This window comes from Rhinolophus ferrumequinum, chromosome 16, assembly GCF_004115265.2.
Source record: "Rhinolophus ferrumequinum isolate MPI-CBG mRhiFer1 chromosome 16, mRhiFer1_v1.p, whole genome shotgun sequence".
NCBI classification, from domain to species: Eukaryota; Metazoa; Chordata; class Mammalia; order Chiroptera; family Rhinolophidae; genus Rhinolophus; species Rhinolophus ferrumequinum.
In genome coordinates this window covers 58,510,897-58,527,380 of record NC_046299.1, presented here as the reverse complement: position 1 = coordinate 58,527,380, position 16,484 = coordinate 58,510,897, and the positions used below count along the sequence as shown (strand labels likewise).

At 35.0% G+C, this 16,484-nt stretch overlaps 1 protein-coding gene across 10 annotated transcripts in view; it reads right to left on the bottom strand.

Moving 5' to 3' along the window:
• NRG3 (neuregulin 3) overlaps positions 1-16,484 on the bottom strand; it is a 1,097,333-nt gene that overhangs the window by 10,196 nt on the left and 1,070,653 nt on the right. For 6 of the 10 annotated variants that reach the window (XM_033131420.1, XM_033131423.1, XM_033131421.1 and 3 more), the window contains exon 7: positions 1,858-1,985. In XM_033131420.1, coding sequence (XP_032987311.1) covers positions 1,858-1,985 — 128 coding nt within the window. Of the gene's footprint in view, positions 1-1,851; positions 1,986-16,484 lie in introns of all 10 variants that reach the window. The other 4 variants (XM_033131417.1, XM_033131422.1, XM_033131418.1 and 1 more) reach the window with 1 other exon arrangement.

Genomic DNA, 16,484 nt, shown 5'->3' with positions numbered 1-16,484 from the left:
AAGCAGTTCTCCACCTATTGATCAATCAGCTCTTCCAGCCTTCTAACCCCATAGCATTCAGGAAGTTATGGAGCAGTTTGCAGGCTATATAATTCAGTGCCCAGGTTATCAATCATGAAAACATTGACGTCTACGGCATGTTTTACAAAACAAAAGCTATGATATATTAAACTGTAATTTACAAAGCTTGAGAAGGCCTTTATAAATCAACCCTTGCCTATCTATCAAGACACAATGTATGCCTACAAGTGCTGCAATGTCATTGAACCAAACAAAAAGGAAGGTCTCTTAAAGATGTCCTTGTTCCCTAGAAACCCTGGTAGAAGACAGGAGCGGGTGTATCAACAGATGAGGGTATTTGCAGCTCAAATACATTAGAAGCTGTAATTCCTTTTTATCTGAACTTTAAAACATTTAGGGCATAATATAGTGCTAGAATAATGTTATACTTAATGATTTTACTTGACTGGATGGAATACTACTTTAACATGTGTTATAATCAGCAGGGAAAAATTCTGTTTTGGAGAAAATATCCATCTTCTAAAAGGCGGGTAATTATGGACCTATTTCTCTAATTAAAGAACTTCCATTAGCTCCAGTGAACTGAAATGATTTTTTCACAGGGAAAAATCTGCAAATGCCTCAATTGATATAAACCCAAAAACTTGTAGTTAATAACTAAAACAATCATCCAATAGCCAAACATATTTCAATCCTGAGTTGAAAATATTTAAACCATTTTTTAAAAAAATAGCAAACCTTAGTATCTCAGTCTCTACTCACGTAGAATAAGAATAAAAATCACCGTCAAGTACTGAGGCGTAGTATTGAGAGTGACAGAAAACCTTATAGTAAATGTGTCAGCGTCAATAAAATCCTTTTTTTTTTTTTTTTTTTTTTGACTCATTGAAAGGCAAGGGACAAGGTAGTTCCTTCTATAATGCACACTTCTGTCATGGTGGTTTTCAAAACACTGCCTAGATATGTGAAAACCAATATTTATCTTTCATTGCCACAAACAACTGTTATTTTTTACGTTTTCTGTTTTGTTTCGTTTTTTACAATGTTTTATCTCTTCATATTGTTTTTAAATTTTAAAATACTGTGGCTATCACCAAGAAAATGAAGCTTAAGTCTTGGGACAATTGCTGCAAATACTGACGATATACATTTAAATGACATAAGCATAATGTCTGTGCCAGCATTCACCCCAAACATTGACACTTGTTTTAGAACAAAGACTTTCAATTTTTGGAGTTCCAGATTCCTTGTGGATGAAACACCGCATGTGACTAGAAGATGATGATGAAGTTTTTCAGCCTCAGAATATCATGAAATTTATCAGATAACTTTATTTTTGACTTTCTTGCCCAAAGAGCCAATTCTTATGGTCAGCTTGTACTGATGACAGACTTAAAGACCCAAGGAGAAGACTCTCCAGGATTCTTCCCCCTGGACAGTTTTCTTTGTGTGAGACCATGTTGGAAGACCCAGAGCATGGCACATCAGCTGCCTAGGGAAGAATTAGTCATTAAATTTGCAGCCAGGGGTAAGGCAGGCTTGGAAAAATCATGTTTTTAATAGTTTTTCAGAACGCAATTGTTTCCTTCACTGGTCTGTGTCTGCAGCTTTGATGGGTGTTGTTGATAGTTCCTTCAGGCTTCTCAGAGGGGCACTGCAGCCTGCTCGTATCTTTGTCTACTGGCTGTGAGCAGCTTGAACATCCACTCTATGAAGAACTACAGGAGAAGCAAAACAATCACCTCTCCTGAATGCTGTTGCCATGCTTGGCAGGTGTTGTCCAGAGTCATCCATGGTGTGAATATGCCCCTTCCCACCATGATAAGCTACCTGTACCTGTGGTGTGTGACAGATTGGCTTCCTCTGTCGGGAGAAGGGACCTCTGGGAATGACTGGGGGCCAGCAAAGCTTGACTCCATCATTTTCTCCAGTGCAGTCACAGGATGCCTTTCCGCCTTTGAATACTGTGGGAAATCACATGCACAAAGTTGAGCTGGAGGGTAAGTTGTGTGAGGCGGGCCTATAACACTACAGGTAGGTACTGAAAAGTTATGGGATTTGCCAGCAACTTTCCACTGGGCACCTGATCAGCAGAATGATAGAAACATCATTTGCATCCCATTTCTTACACATTGAGTATATTCTCCTCACCTCGCCCCAAACTCTCTGTGATTAGATAAGGTTCCCTTAAGAGGGTTCTTTCCTTTAGTACCTTGAATCTGTCTTCTCATTTCTTTCCATGGCATGCTGTGCCTGACAGCCCAAAAAACACAAGTATGTTTTATTCAATGTACATTTTATATAAAAAAAAATTAGTAGCTGACTACTAATAATAGGGACTTAATAAATGCTGATTGAGTGAAACTCAGGAAATTCTCACAATTATGGAGGATATTGATTCAGCATATCTGTCCACCACTCTCCACTGTTTGCCTCCTTCAGTCTGTTACCAGGTACTTACCATGTCTAAAAGGAGAAATTTATGAGCATTTCACTATTTTAGTTGTTAACCCTTGGTTTCACCTGCGACTATGATATCTCAGAGGACCCTAAAGACAACCTACAGAGATGACACATTAATAAAAACTTTGCCTCAAGGAAAATATCACATGGCATCTTAACCAGGCAGCAAGTTGCCAAGTTGAACACGCTCTGGATACTTGGCACGAGAACAGGTGGCAAGGGGCAGCAGGTTTCTCTTCTAGAAGTTCCAGATGAAAACTATCCTGAGAAATGACATTTGTAGCATGCTAACCAAATTACAGAGATTTTGAAATTTGGATATTCATATTCAATATAGGAACAAGAATTTCACGAAAAATGAAGACAGATACGCAATATGCATATGAGAAGGTTTACAACTGCACTCATTGTAAAGGGATGAAAATCAGAATAGAGAAAAATAAATTTCAAGAATATCTAGTAAAGGCAAAGTTTTGAGAAAAGTAGAGTTGGTGCAAATTTGTTGGGGTACAAATTAGCAATATGTTCCAAACGTTAAATATACATACTCTTTGATTCAGAATACTACTTCTAGGAATTTCCATCATTAATATAACTGTAAAAGTTCAAAATGATATAATTGTCAGAGTATGTCAGTAGTATAATTTTTAATAACAAAGCAGAAAACAAACACAAAAGGAGAACAATTGGAGACAATAGAAATGTCTACAAATGAACAACATCAATGTACAAAAATATGCATAATATGAATCCATTTATATAAATAAGGAAAATGTAATCAACAGAAATATGTATATTGCTAGTGTATGTATGTGTGTATATGCATATATTTCGCTTTGTGAATACATATATGTACATACAAAGGTCTGACAATTAAGATTGCGAACTTTCCACCGTGAGTTTACACAGTGGAAAGTTCGCGAACTTAATATTTTTGTGTGTGGGTTTGCATGTGTGTGTGTGTGTGTGTGTGTGTGTGTGTGTGTGTCTGTGTGTTTCCCATGTAATCACACAGAATTCAGATTGTAAAAAAAAGTAAACTGTTAACTAGGTGCTATCCTTGAGGAAAAGTATATCAGTGGGTATGGATTATGGAGACTTGGGAAAAATATCAAGTTTATGTAACATTACGTTCAAAATCTAACTAAATGTTTTCCTTTTAAGTACTTCCAAAATAAACCACATTGTGGCAGTAATGACCATGTCCGAATCAGTCAGAATCTGAATTCTACAAAATGGATTTACAGAAGATGATCAGACGTCTTGCAAAATGGAGTAAATTGATACAGAACAAAAAGAAGATATGGAAATCATTTTGAAAAGGTGATTATTTCCAACAACCCCAAATTACAAAGATCCAAAAAAAGATGGAAATGCTTTCATGTGTACTCCTTTATTGACTCATTAAAATTGTTTATTGCATGCCATCCATGGAAAAAGTGAACTGAATAGACATGTTAATGAAATGTAACCAACATCCAGAATTTCCATGTGACTTCCAGATTCTATAAAAGACCTCATAGGATTCACCCCACCCCCAAACTTCTAACAAATTGTTTTAGAAAACAAACTTAATGCCTAAGTTTCAGTTACAGAAACAAGTGAGAAGATCTGAGAACATCTGGGGCAAACTGGAGGAGGTAAGCCTCCGATCTGTTCCTGCAGAGGGCTACCTTGGGCAACACTGGCCAAGCGTTTCTGGAGAATCCAGATAGTCTAGAGAAATCACTGAATCATTAAAAGTCAGCAACTCATTCATTTGTTAAAAACAACGTATGTCAAAAAGCCTAATTCAGCTTTTGGGCCATTAGCTCAGAGCGTCTGCTTTGAATGAGACATTTGATCCTCAGAGCTACCTAGAAGACCTTGTTCAAAATCCTGGATAAAAGTTTTGAATAGAATCAACTTCTCACTTGTTCTGCTTATTCATAGGGTTTATATTAGATATTGTGCTCAAAATCTTTTCTTTCAAAAGTTTAGATTGTTATATTATACAGTTGCTTTCAATTGTACTATTATGATACATCAACACAAATTTGTTTCTAAAATTTATTACTTTGGATCTTTTTCCTTTCTCTCACAGCCTTCACAAGAATCATTTTCACTTCAGTGGCTGCATTTAACCTGAGACTCAGGTTTAAATTTCCTTTATTCCTATTCAGGGTTGGTTGCAATGTGGCAACACTAAAAATACCTAATTATTTGGCAATCCTTCAAAATAACATTTCACACATGTTGGTTCAAGTGAATTTAAAGATAGCTTCTAGTTTTCAGTTCTGACAAATAAAGAGTTTGGAAACCATCATTCCTATCCTTATAATAAGAAAGAGGCTGAACAAACTGAAAATCAATGACTATTCTTATGTCCATCAGATAATTGAGGTTGCAGGGCAAACCACCACTCTAAAATCTGGAGAGACAAGTGCATACGGAGAATCATAGTCAAGATCAGCTTACCTATAGCTAGAACCATAAATTGGTAGGGATACTTAAGTGGTAATTTTAATAAGTTGTTGGAATCTATGAGTGGACTAAAGTGAGAGTAAGAATCATCTGAGGGCTGCAGTCTTAGGGAGGGTTCCCACACATTCATGGGTTTTACCTCCAGACCCACACGAGATTCACACACACACACACACACACACACACACACACACACACACACAATCATCTCATGTCTCTGACAAAAGAAGGGGAAAAGTAACCACCTTGAAATGCATGTAGAGTGTTCTTCATTACAGCTGCATACTTTTCAGTGAAAAGAGAATTTATCGTAGTCTCATCTCACCTGAGAGAAAAGCATTTCCCTGATTCCATCCCCCTATAGCATTTCTGTCTCACATAAGGGGCAGAAAGTGAAGAAACAATTGTGAAGGTCACAGCCCAGGCATACAGACTCACTAAAAGAATGAAATATAATCGTAAGGTTATAGATGATTCCCCTCCAACATTCCTTAACACTACATTCACAGGACTGCACTATAATAACAGTAGATGACTGTCATACAGGGACTCTGGTCCCATTCCCCGCACAAGAACGCAGTTGAGTGTGGAGGAGTCCCAGAGTATGGGTGGTTTTTACAAAGTTAATGTAGATTCAGTTCTTTTGCCAGTGCTAAGCCTGTGGTCACTCCCTAAAATGCCCTGAGAACACCATGGACAGTCATTGTTCACCTTGGGTCCACAGAATCCAGAGAGCTGCCCAAGAAAGGCTGCAGTGCAAACTGACCACCTGCTAAGCTGTCCTAGGCCTGATTCTGGTGGCAGCCAGCCTCAATTCATGGTGAGGCCACCCCTACATGCCTCCAAGTCCAACAGAGGCAGCAACCAGATGCAATTACCTTGTGGCTCCTACCAGGTAGCCCCCGGCCAGTCACAGGCAAGGCTGAAATTGGCCTGCATGGGAGCCTATCCCAAGAGGCATCAAAAATAATATACCCAGAGGCTGGCGTGAGACCACACAAGAGCAATACCAGATTAGCCCCTCAAATGGCACATGCAAAGACAACAGACACAAGAGCCTGCTACAGTAATCTCCTTCTGAGGGATCAGCCCCCACACTGCAGCTCATATGCTATGGACATAGCCAGTCTTCACAGCCAGTCAGCCTGAGAGTCAATCCCAACCACTGATGTGCCAAAAGCAATTAATTTTCAACTACAACAAGGGAATACACAAGGGACACTCCTGGAACACATGCACAGGTGATCAGAAAGACTGTGCCACTGGACCACATGGGACACCTACTACATAAGCCTATTTGGCAAAGACTATGAGACATAGGAGATCTATCTAATACATAGAAGCAAACACAGAGAGTCAGACAGAATGAGGAAACAAAGAAACATGTCCCAAATAAAAGAACAAGAGAAAACTCCAGAAAAAGAACTAAATGAAATGGAGGCTACCAACCTACCAGAGACAGAATATAAAATACTTATAAGAATGCTTAAAAAACTTAGTAGGAACTTCAACAAAGAGATAGTAAGCATAAAAAGGAAATAGAAACCATAAAAAGAATCAGTCAAATATGGAAACTACAATAACTGAAATGAAGAATATACTGGAAGGAATGAAGAGCAGACTAGATGAAGCAGAGGATTGATTCACTGAATTAGAAGACAAGGTAACAGAACAATGGAAATAACAAAAAGAAAAAAGAAAAAAAAAATGAAGATGTTTTAAAGGAACCTCTGGGACAACATCAAGCATAACAACATTTGCATTATAGGAGTACCAGAAGGAGAAGAAAGGGAGAAAGGGACCGAGATTTATTGAAAGAAATGACTGAAAACTTCCCTACCCTAGTGAAGGAAGTAGACATACAAGCCTAGGAAGTACAGAGAATCCCAAACAAGATGAACCCAAACAGGCCCACACCAAGATACATTATAATTAAAATGGCAAAGTTTCAACATAAAGAGACAATCCTAAAAGCAGCAAGAGAAAGACAACTAGTTACTTACAAGGGAGCTCCCATAAGACTATCAGCTGATTTCTTAACAGAAACTTTGCAGGTCAGAGGGAGTGGCAGAAAATATTCAAATTGATAAAAATAAGGACTACAACCATGATTACTCTGCCCAGCAAGGCTATCATTTAAAGTTGAGGGAGAGAAAAAGAGTTTCCCAGACAAGAAAATACTAAAGGAATTCATTACCACCAAATATTATAAGAAATGGTAAAGGGATTTCTTTAAGAAGGGAAAACAAACAAACAAAAGAAGAAAAAGAATACGAATAAAATGTCAATAACTATGTACCTATCAATAACCACTTTAAATGTAAATGGATTAAATGCTCCAATCAAAAGACCTAAGGGAGCTGAATGGATAAGAAAACAAGACCAGTACATATGCTGTCTACAAGAGGCTGGCCTCAGATCAAAATACATACATAGACTGAAAGTAAGGGGATGGAGAAAGATATTTCAGTAGATGGAATAGCAATACTTATATCAGTAAAAATAGACCTTAAAATGAAAACTATAGAAGACCAAAAAGGACATTACATAATGATACAAGGATTAATCCACCAAGAGGACATAACTCTAGTAAGCATCTATGCACACAACATAGAAGCACTTAAATATATACAACAAATAGTGACCAACATAAAGGGAGAGATCAACAGTGACACAATCACAGTAGAGGAGTTTAAAAACTGATTGACAGCAATGGACAGATATTACAGACAGAAAATCAACAAGGAAACAGTGACCTTAAATGACACACCAGACCAGATGGATTTAATTGAAAATTTTAGAGCATTTCACCCCAACACAACAGAATATACATTCTTTTCAAGTGCAGATGGAACATTTTCCAAGATAGACCACATTTTAGGCCATAAAACAAGTCTCAATAAATTTAAGAGGATTGAAATCATATCAAATGTCTTCTCTGACCACAAGGGTATGAAACTAGAAATCAATTACAAAAAAAAAAAATCCTGAAAAACACACAAATACATGGAGTCTAAATAACATGCTACTAAATAATTAATGGGCTAACAATGAGATCAAGGAAGAAATCAAAAGATGCCTTGAGACAAATGAAAATGAAAACACATTGACCCCAAATCAATGAGACGCAGTGAAAGTAGTCCTAAGAGGAAAACTCATAGCAATGTAGATCTACCTAAAAAAAAAAAAAAAAAAAAAAATCTGTAATAAATAATCTAACTTTGCACCTTAGGGAACTGGAAAAATAATAGCAAATAAAATCCAAAGTGAGAAAGAAATGTAATAATATAGATCAGAGCAGAAATAAACAAAATAGAGGCTGAAAAAAATACAAAATAGAGGCTGAAAAAAATACAAATACAATGAAACCAAGAGCTGGTTCTTTGAAAAGATAAACAAAATTGATAAACCTTAACCAGACTCATCAAGAAAAAAAAGAGAGACCCAAATAAATAAAATCAGAAATGAAAGAGGAGAAGTGACAACCGATACCACAGAAATACAAAAAAAATGTTAAGAAAATACTATGAGCAACTATATGCCAACAAATTGGACAATCTGGAAGAAATGGATAAATTCCAGAAGCATACAAAATTCCAAGGCTGAATGAAGAAAGAATAGAAAATTTGAAATGACCAATTACTAGTAATGAAATCAAATCAGTAATCAGCAAGCTACCAACAAACAAAAGTCCTGGACCAGATGGCTTCACAGGTGAATTTTACCAAACATTCAAAACAGAATTAACACCTATTCTTCTCAAACTGTTCCAAAAAATTCAAGAGGAGGGGAGACTCCCAATTTCACACTACAAGGCTACTATTGCCTTGATTCCAAAACCAGACAAAGACATTATATAAAAAAAGAAAATTATAGGCTTATATCCCTAATGAACACAGAAAATGCTTACATACTCAACAAAATATTAGCAAAAATAAATTCAGCGATACGTTAAAAAGAGCATACAGCATGATCAAGTGGGATTTATTCCTGGTATACAAGTTTGGTTCAATATACTCAAATCAATTATTATGATATGCCACATAAACAAAATGAAAAATAAAAATTATGTGATATATCAATAGATGCAGAAAAAGCTTTTGACAAAACCTGGCATCCATTTATGATAAAAAACTCTCAGAAAAGTGGGAATAGACAGAACATACCTCAACACAATAAAGGCCATATATGACAAACCCACAGTTAACATCATAGTCAATGGATAAAGCTAACAGCATTATCCTTAAGATCAGATACAGTATGGGATATCCACTTTCACCACTTCTATTGAACATAGTATTGGAAGTCCTAGCCACAGAAATCAGACAGGAAAAAGAAAAAAAAAGGCATCCAAATTGGAAAGGAAGAAATAAAATTGTCATTATTTGCAGGTAACATGATATTATATAGAGAGAACACCAACGATTCCACCAAAAAACTATTGAAACTGATAAATGAATTTGGTAAAGTAGCAAGATACAAAATTAATATTCAGACATTGGTTACATACTTAGACACCAATAATGTACTATCAGGAAGAGAAATTAAGAAAACAATCCCATTTACAATTGCATCAAAAAAACCCCAAAAATACCTAGGAATAAATTTAACCAAGGAAGTAAAAGACCTGCACTCAGAAAATTTTAAGACATTGAAGAGAGAAACTAAAGAAGATACAAATAAATGGAAGCACATACCATGCACATGGATAGGAAGAATTAATGTAGTTAAAAATGTCCATTCTACCCAAAGCAATCTATAGATTCAATGCAATCCCTATCAAAATACCAATGGCATTTTTCACAGAAGTAGAACAACTAATCCTAAAATTTATATGGAACCACAAAAGACTCCAATTAGCCACTACAATCTTGAGAAAGAAGAACAAAGCTGGAGGTATCACACTACCTGATATCAAACTATAGTACAAGGCCATAGTAATCAAAACAGCATGTCACTGGCATAAAAACAGACACATAGATCAATGGAAAAGAATAGAGATGGTCATATGGTCACCTACATGGTCATATGGTCTATGACAATGTAAGGAGGAATATACATTGGGGTAAAGACAGTCTATTCATAAATGTTGCTGGGAAAACTGGACAGATACAAGCAAAAAATAAATAAACACATAAAACCGGGCCATCTTCTTATTCCATGTGGAAGAATAAACTCAAAATAGATTGAAGACTTAAATGTAAGTCTTGAAACCATAAAACTCCTAGAAGAAAACATAGGCAGTAAATTATCAGACATTACCCTTAGTAACATTTTTACTGATGTATCTCCTCAGAAAAGAGAAACAAAAGAAAAAATAAACAAATGGGACTACATCAAACTAACAAAAAAAAAAAAATTCACAACAAAGGAAACCATCAACAAAACAAAAAGATATCCTACTGAATGAAAGAAGGTATTTGCCAATGATACATCTGATAAGGGGTTATTATCCAAAATTTATTTAAAAACTTATGCAACTCAAAAAAACCAAACAATCCAATTAAAAAATGGGCAGAGGACCAGAATAGACATTACTCCAAAGAGGACATACAGATGGCCAATAGACATATGAAGAAATGCTCAATGTTATTAATCATCAGAGAAATGAAAATCAAAACTACAATGAGATATTTATTACCTTACACTTGTCAAAAATGGCTATAATAAATAAATCAACAAACAACAAGCATTGGCGAGGATGTGGGAAAAGGGAACCCTTGTGCACTGTTGGTGGGATTGCAAATTGCTGCAGCCACTATGGAAAACAGAATGGCAGTTCCTCAAAAAATTAAAAATTGAACTACTTTATGACCCAGCAATTCCACTCCTGGGTATTTATCCAAAGAAACCAAACCATTAATTTGAAAAGACATATGCAACCCTATGTTTATTGCAGTGCTATTCACAATAGTCAAGATATAGAAACAACAGAAATTCCCATCAATAGACAATTGGATAAAGAAATTGTGAGACATACATACAAAGCAATATTACTCTGCCATATAAAAGAATGAAATCTTACCATTTAAGACAACATGGATGGACCTAGAAGGTATCCTAAGTGAAATAAGTCAGACTGAGAAAGTCAGACTGAGAAAGACAAATACCACCTGATCTCACTTATATGTGGAATCTAAAGAATATAATAAATAAAACAGACTCATAAATACAGAGAACAAACTAATGATTACTAGATGGGAGGAGGGTTGGAGGGCTGGGTGAGAAAGGTGAAGGGATTAAGTAGTACAAATTGGTAGTTACAAAAGAATCATAGGTATGTAAAACACAGTATGGGAGATGTAGTCAATAATATTATAAAAACTATGTATAGTGCAGTGGGTACAGGCTCAGTAGGGGGACTCTCTTCATAAATTATATAAATGTTTAATCACTACACTGTACACCTGAAACTAATATTAAATAATATGCCAAGTATAATTTAAAAAATAGTCATGGGGATATATAGTACAGCATAGGGAATGTAGTCAGTAATATTGTAATAACTATGTCCAGTGTCAGATGGGTTAATAGACTTATTGGGATTATCACTTTGTGAGGTATATAAATGTCTAATCACTATGTTGTTTTGTACACCTGAAACTAATTTAAAAAATAAAAAGTATATCCTATAGTATTTTAATAAGTTGACACAGTGATGGATGATTACTAGAATTAGTGGGGTGATTGCATTATAAGGTATAAAAATGTCAAATCACTATGTTGTGCAACTGCAACTAACAATATAAGATTATATACCAACCATACTTAAATAAAAATTTTTTTAATTTAAAAAATAAATAAAATAAAATACATCCTGAATGAGGGGGGAAAAAAAGGAGTTCTTAGGGAAACCCAAAGACAGAATTAAAAAGGGAAAAACAAAAAAAAAACACAAAACACTAGAGGATGTTAAAGCTCTTGGCAACTATAGCTACAGCAAACATTAAACAAAACTCTACCACTAACCAGATTAACGTTCGTCTAAAATCTTAGACAAAGGTCTATTACCTCACTGTCTATTATATTATGTCTACCTTTTAATCTACAAAATTATAAGGCATATTAAATGACAACAACAAAAAAATGAAGTCTGAAGAAACAAAGTAATCACCAAAATCTGACTCAGATACCACAGATATGTTGGATGATCAGCCAGTTAAAATTTAAAATAAGCATGATAAATTTGCTAAAGACTCAAAAGGGAAAAGTAGACAGCATGCAAGAACTGATGGGTACTCTAAGTAGAGAGATGTAAACTCCAAGAAATATTAAAAAGTAAATGCTAGAAATTAAAAACACTGTAGCATAAATGATGAATGCACTTGCTAGATTTATCATTAAACTCCCATAACTAAGGAAAGAAGCAATGAGCTTGAGTGAAGTTCAATAGAAACTTCCTGAAAAGAAACACAAAACAAAGACTGAATACAAAAATGAAAAAAAAAAAAAAAGGAAAATAACAGAACATCATATTGAAGAACTGTGGGACAATTTGAAATGGTATAAATTCCATTTATGGAATTTATGGAAATGGTATTTTATACCATTTTTATGGTATAAAATATACATAACTGGAATACCTGCAAAAGGAGTAAAAGAAAATGGAGCAGGAGAAATGTTTAAAGTAATGACCTAGAACTTTCCAAAATTATTAACAGATACAAAACCACAGATATAGGAAGCTCATAGGACACCAAAATACCATGAATGATAAATCTATACTGAAAAAAATCTATACCACAGAATATCATATTCAAACTATATTTTTAAAAACAGGAAAAGAAAAAAAGAACACAGAAGTGAAATAAAATGCTGAAAAAAAGTCTGAAAATAAAAACCTCACCTATGGCAGAAAATGATTGTGAAATACAGTGGACTTCTTATCAGAAATCATACAAACAAGTAGAAAGAAGAGTGGAATATTTACTATTTTTTTCTAAACACCAAACTAAAACTATATCTCTAGTGAAATTATCCTTAAAAAAATGAAAGAAAAATAAAGACTTTCCCAAACAAAATTGAGGAAATTCATTACCAGCAGATGTGTCCTTAAAAGAAATTTTAAGAGAAGTTCCAACGGAGAAATCAAATTATATATATAGGTCAGAAACTCAAATCTACCTAAAGAAAGAAAATGTCAGAGAAGTAACAAATAAATGTAAACAAAATATTTTATTTTTCTTATTATTAATGGTTCAAATAGAAAAATGTTCAAAGTAATAATGTATTATGGATATAGTACATACACAATTTAAATGATTGACAGCAACTTTGTAAAGGACAGGAGAGAGAAATTGGGAATACTCTGTTATAAAATATCTGTACTACTCATGAAATGGTAAAGTGTTATTTGAAAGTGGACATAGATTAGTTGTAAATGTACACTGCAAACTCTTGGGCAACCATGAAAACATTCTAAAAAGAAGCGTAATGGATATGTTAGAAGAGGAGAGAAAATGGAATCATATCAAATAATTAAACCAAAAAAGAAAGAAATAGAAGAGAACACAAGAAACAAAGGACAAGTACAAAGAAGAGAAGCAGAATTAAATATGGCAGATAGTAACTGAACTATATCAATAATCAATTTAAATATGAATGGTCTAAATACACCAATTAAACAGAGATTGTCAGTATGGATAACAAAACAAAACCCATGTTATCTTCAAGAAACCCACTTTAAATATAAAGACACAGATAAGATAAAAGCAACAGAGTAGAAAAAGATGTATCATCCTAACACTGATCAATAGAAAACTGGACTAGGTATATTAATTTCAGATACAGCAGACTTCGGAACAAGAAAAAGAATTAGGGATAAAAAAAAAAAAGCTAAAAGGGGTATCGTCTAATTAATGACAAAGGAGCCAATTCTCCAAGGAGATAAAACAGTATGTCCAACAAAGCATCAAAATACATAAGGCAAGAACTGATACAACTGCAGGGAGAAATAGACATATTCATTTATACGTGAAGAACTCAACACCAGTCTATCAGTAATTGACAGATCCATCAGGCAGAAAATCATTAAGGAAATAATTCTTCTGATCATCACGTTCAATCAACTGTATCTAGTTGATATTCTTAAAATACTCCTAAAACAGTAGACTACACAGTTTCTCAAGCTCTCAGGTAACATTTATTAAGATAAATCACATCGTTGGCCATAAAATACACTTTAATAGCTTCAAAAAATAGAAGTCATACAAAATATATTCTCAGACTACATTGAAATTAAACTAGAAATCAATAACAGAAAGATAATTGGAAAATCCAAAACTATTTAGAGATTAAACAACATACTTGTAAATAACAGTACGGTCAAAGAAATAGTCTCAAGGCAAGCTTTAAAATATTTTCAACTAAATGAAAATACAACTTATCAAAATTTGAGGGAGGTAATGAAAGCAGTGATTAGAGATAAACTTATAACATTAAATGCTTTTATTTGAAAAGAAGAAATATCTAAAATCATCTAAATTTCCACTTCAGGGAAAAAGAAAAAGAATAATTTAAACCTAAAATGAGCAGAAGAGAGAAATAATAAAAATTAGAGAAAAAATTAATGAAATTGGTAAACAGGAAAAGAATAGAGAAAATCAACACAAGCAAAGCTGACTCTTTAAAATGATTGATAATATTGATAAATCTCTAGTCATGCTAACCTAGAAAAAAAAGTGAGAAGACTACCAATCACAGAAGTGAAAGAGGCGCCATCACTACTATTCTCATGGACAGAAAATGGTTAAAATAGGAAGACAGGAATAAGTCTATGCTCTCAAATTTGATAAATTAGCTGAAACGGACCAATTTCTTGAAAGACACAGATTACCAATATTCATACAAGGGGAAATAGGTCAACTTAATAGCCCTATATTTATAAAGAAATATACCTATTAACAACGTAAGTATCATTTAGGAGGTCTGGAGATCCCAGGAAGGAATGCAGCCTCTGACAATGGCAATTAAGTGTGCTGGAAATGAATGAAAGCACAGTAGTGGGAGGTGGAGATTGGGGGACTGCCATCCTAAGCAACTTCAGAAATAAGTGAAATCTCTAAGGCTGAAATAGATATATCTTTGATCTGCCTGCAGAGAGGGCCTCGAAGCAAGGACATGCTCAACCAAACCCCCCCAAAACCTACATGGATCAGTTATGTCAAAATGACACAGGCAAAAATTCAAAGTGCTATCAATGGTCAAAGCTGAAAGAATTTGATCATAAAATAAAGAAAGTGATAATTAACTATTGAATTATAACTCTAAGTATAAAATAACTATCCATGAGTTTATACTCTTAAATAAGCGATGGAATAAATAAATAAATGAGGAAGATGTGACAAACCCTTTGCAGTAGAATTCCTAATACCTTAGGGCGCTATTCTGTTCTCACAGAGGGCGGCATAAGTCCACACCCACTAAATGTGGGCTACACATAGTCACTTTCTCCCAAAGAGAACTCCATAGAAAGGGAGGTGGGGAATAAGGAGTCACATCACAATGGAGACACCTGACAATGACCACCTCAAACAGATGACAAAAATAATCCACAGTGATAAATCATACTTGTATTGATAGTGTGAACTTTTGATATGATGCGATAAAAATGGCACCTTCTCACTGTTGTCTTTCTCCCCAGTGCCCGTAACCCCATTCTACCCATGAAGAAAACATCGAACTAATTCCCATAGAGGACCATCCTAACAAAATACTTGACCGGTACTGAAAACTGTCAAGATCATTAAAATCTGACAAACTCCCACAGCTAAGAAGAGGCTAAAGAGACATGACAACTAAATGGAATGTGGTGTCCTGGATGGGACCTTGGCACAGAAGAAGCCCTTGGATAAGAACTAAGGACATCTGAATAAACTATGGATCTGAGTTAATAACAGTGCATCAATATGGGTTCATTAATTGAAACAAGGGTACCATATTAACATACAATCTCAGTAACAGGGGAAAGTGAGTACAGATATATGAGAACTCTCTTAACAAGCTTCTGTAAATCTAAACCAGTCCTAAAAAAGCAAGAGATACACACCAAAATCAAAACAAAACAAAGTTTGAGACCAAAGGCTGAATTCAGCCCTCCTTCATTTTCCTGAGTATCTCAGCCGTTGGCCCTCAAAAGCATATATAACTCACTGAGAAAAACAAGTCTGCACCAGCCCTCCCTAAAGGTAGGATTATACCTTTTGGACATTTCATGCTCTGCACTGAAAGGTTCCTTCCAAAATTTGTGCAGTACCATCCGTGGACAGGGTTCAGGCTGGCACAATTTCATCCATCAGATGATAGCTCTAGTGAAATTGAAGTGCTCAGGACAGCTGTCTATCCAGACCTTCCACTACCATTTCTGCACCGTGTTACAAAGTATGGCAGCTGATTCTTGTTCTTTCCTTGCACTCACACACATCTTGACTTTTGGTGTGTGTACCTGTTTTGTTAAAACCTCACTTGGTATAATGTACAAAATGTCGCTTTAATATGAAGGAGGAGATGCTGTAGTCCATTCACGGGGCAGTTCCAGC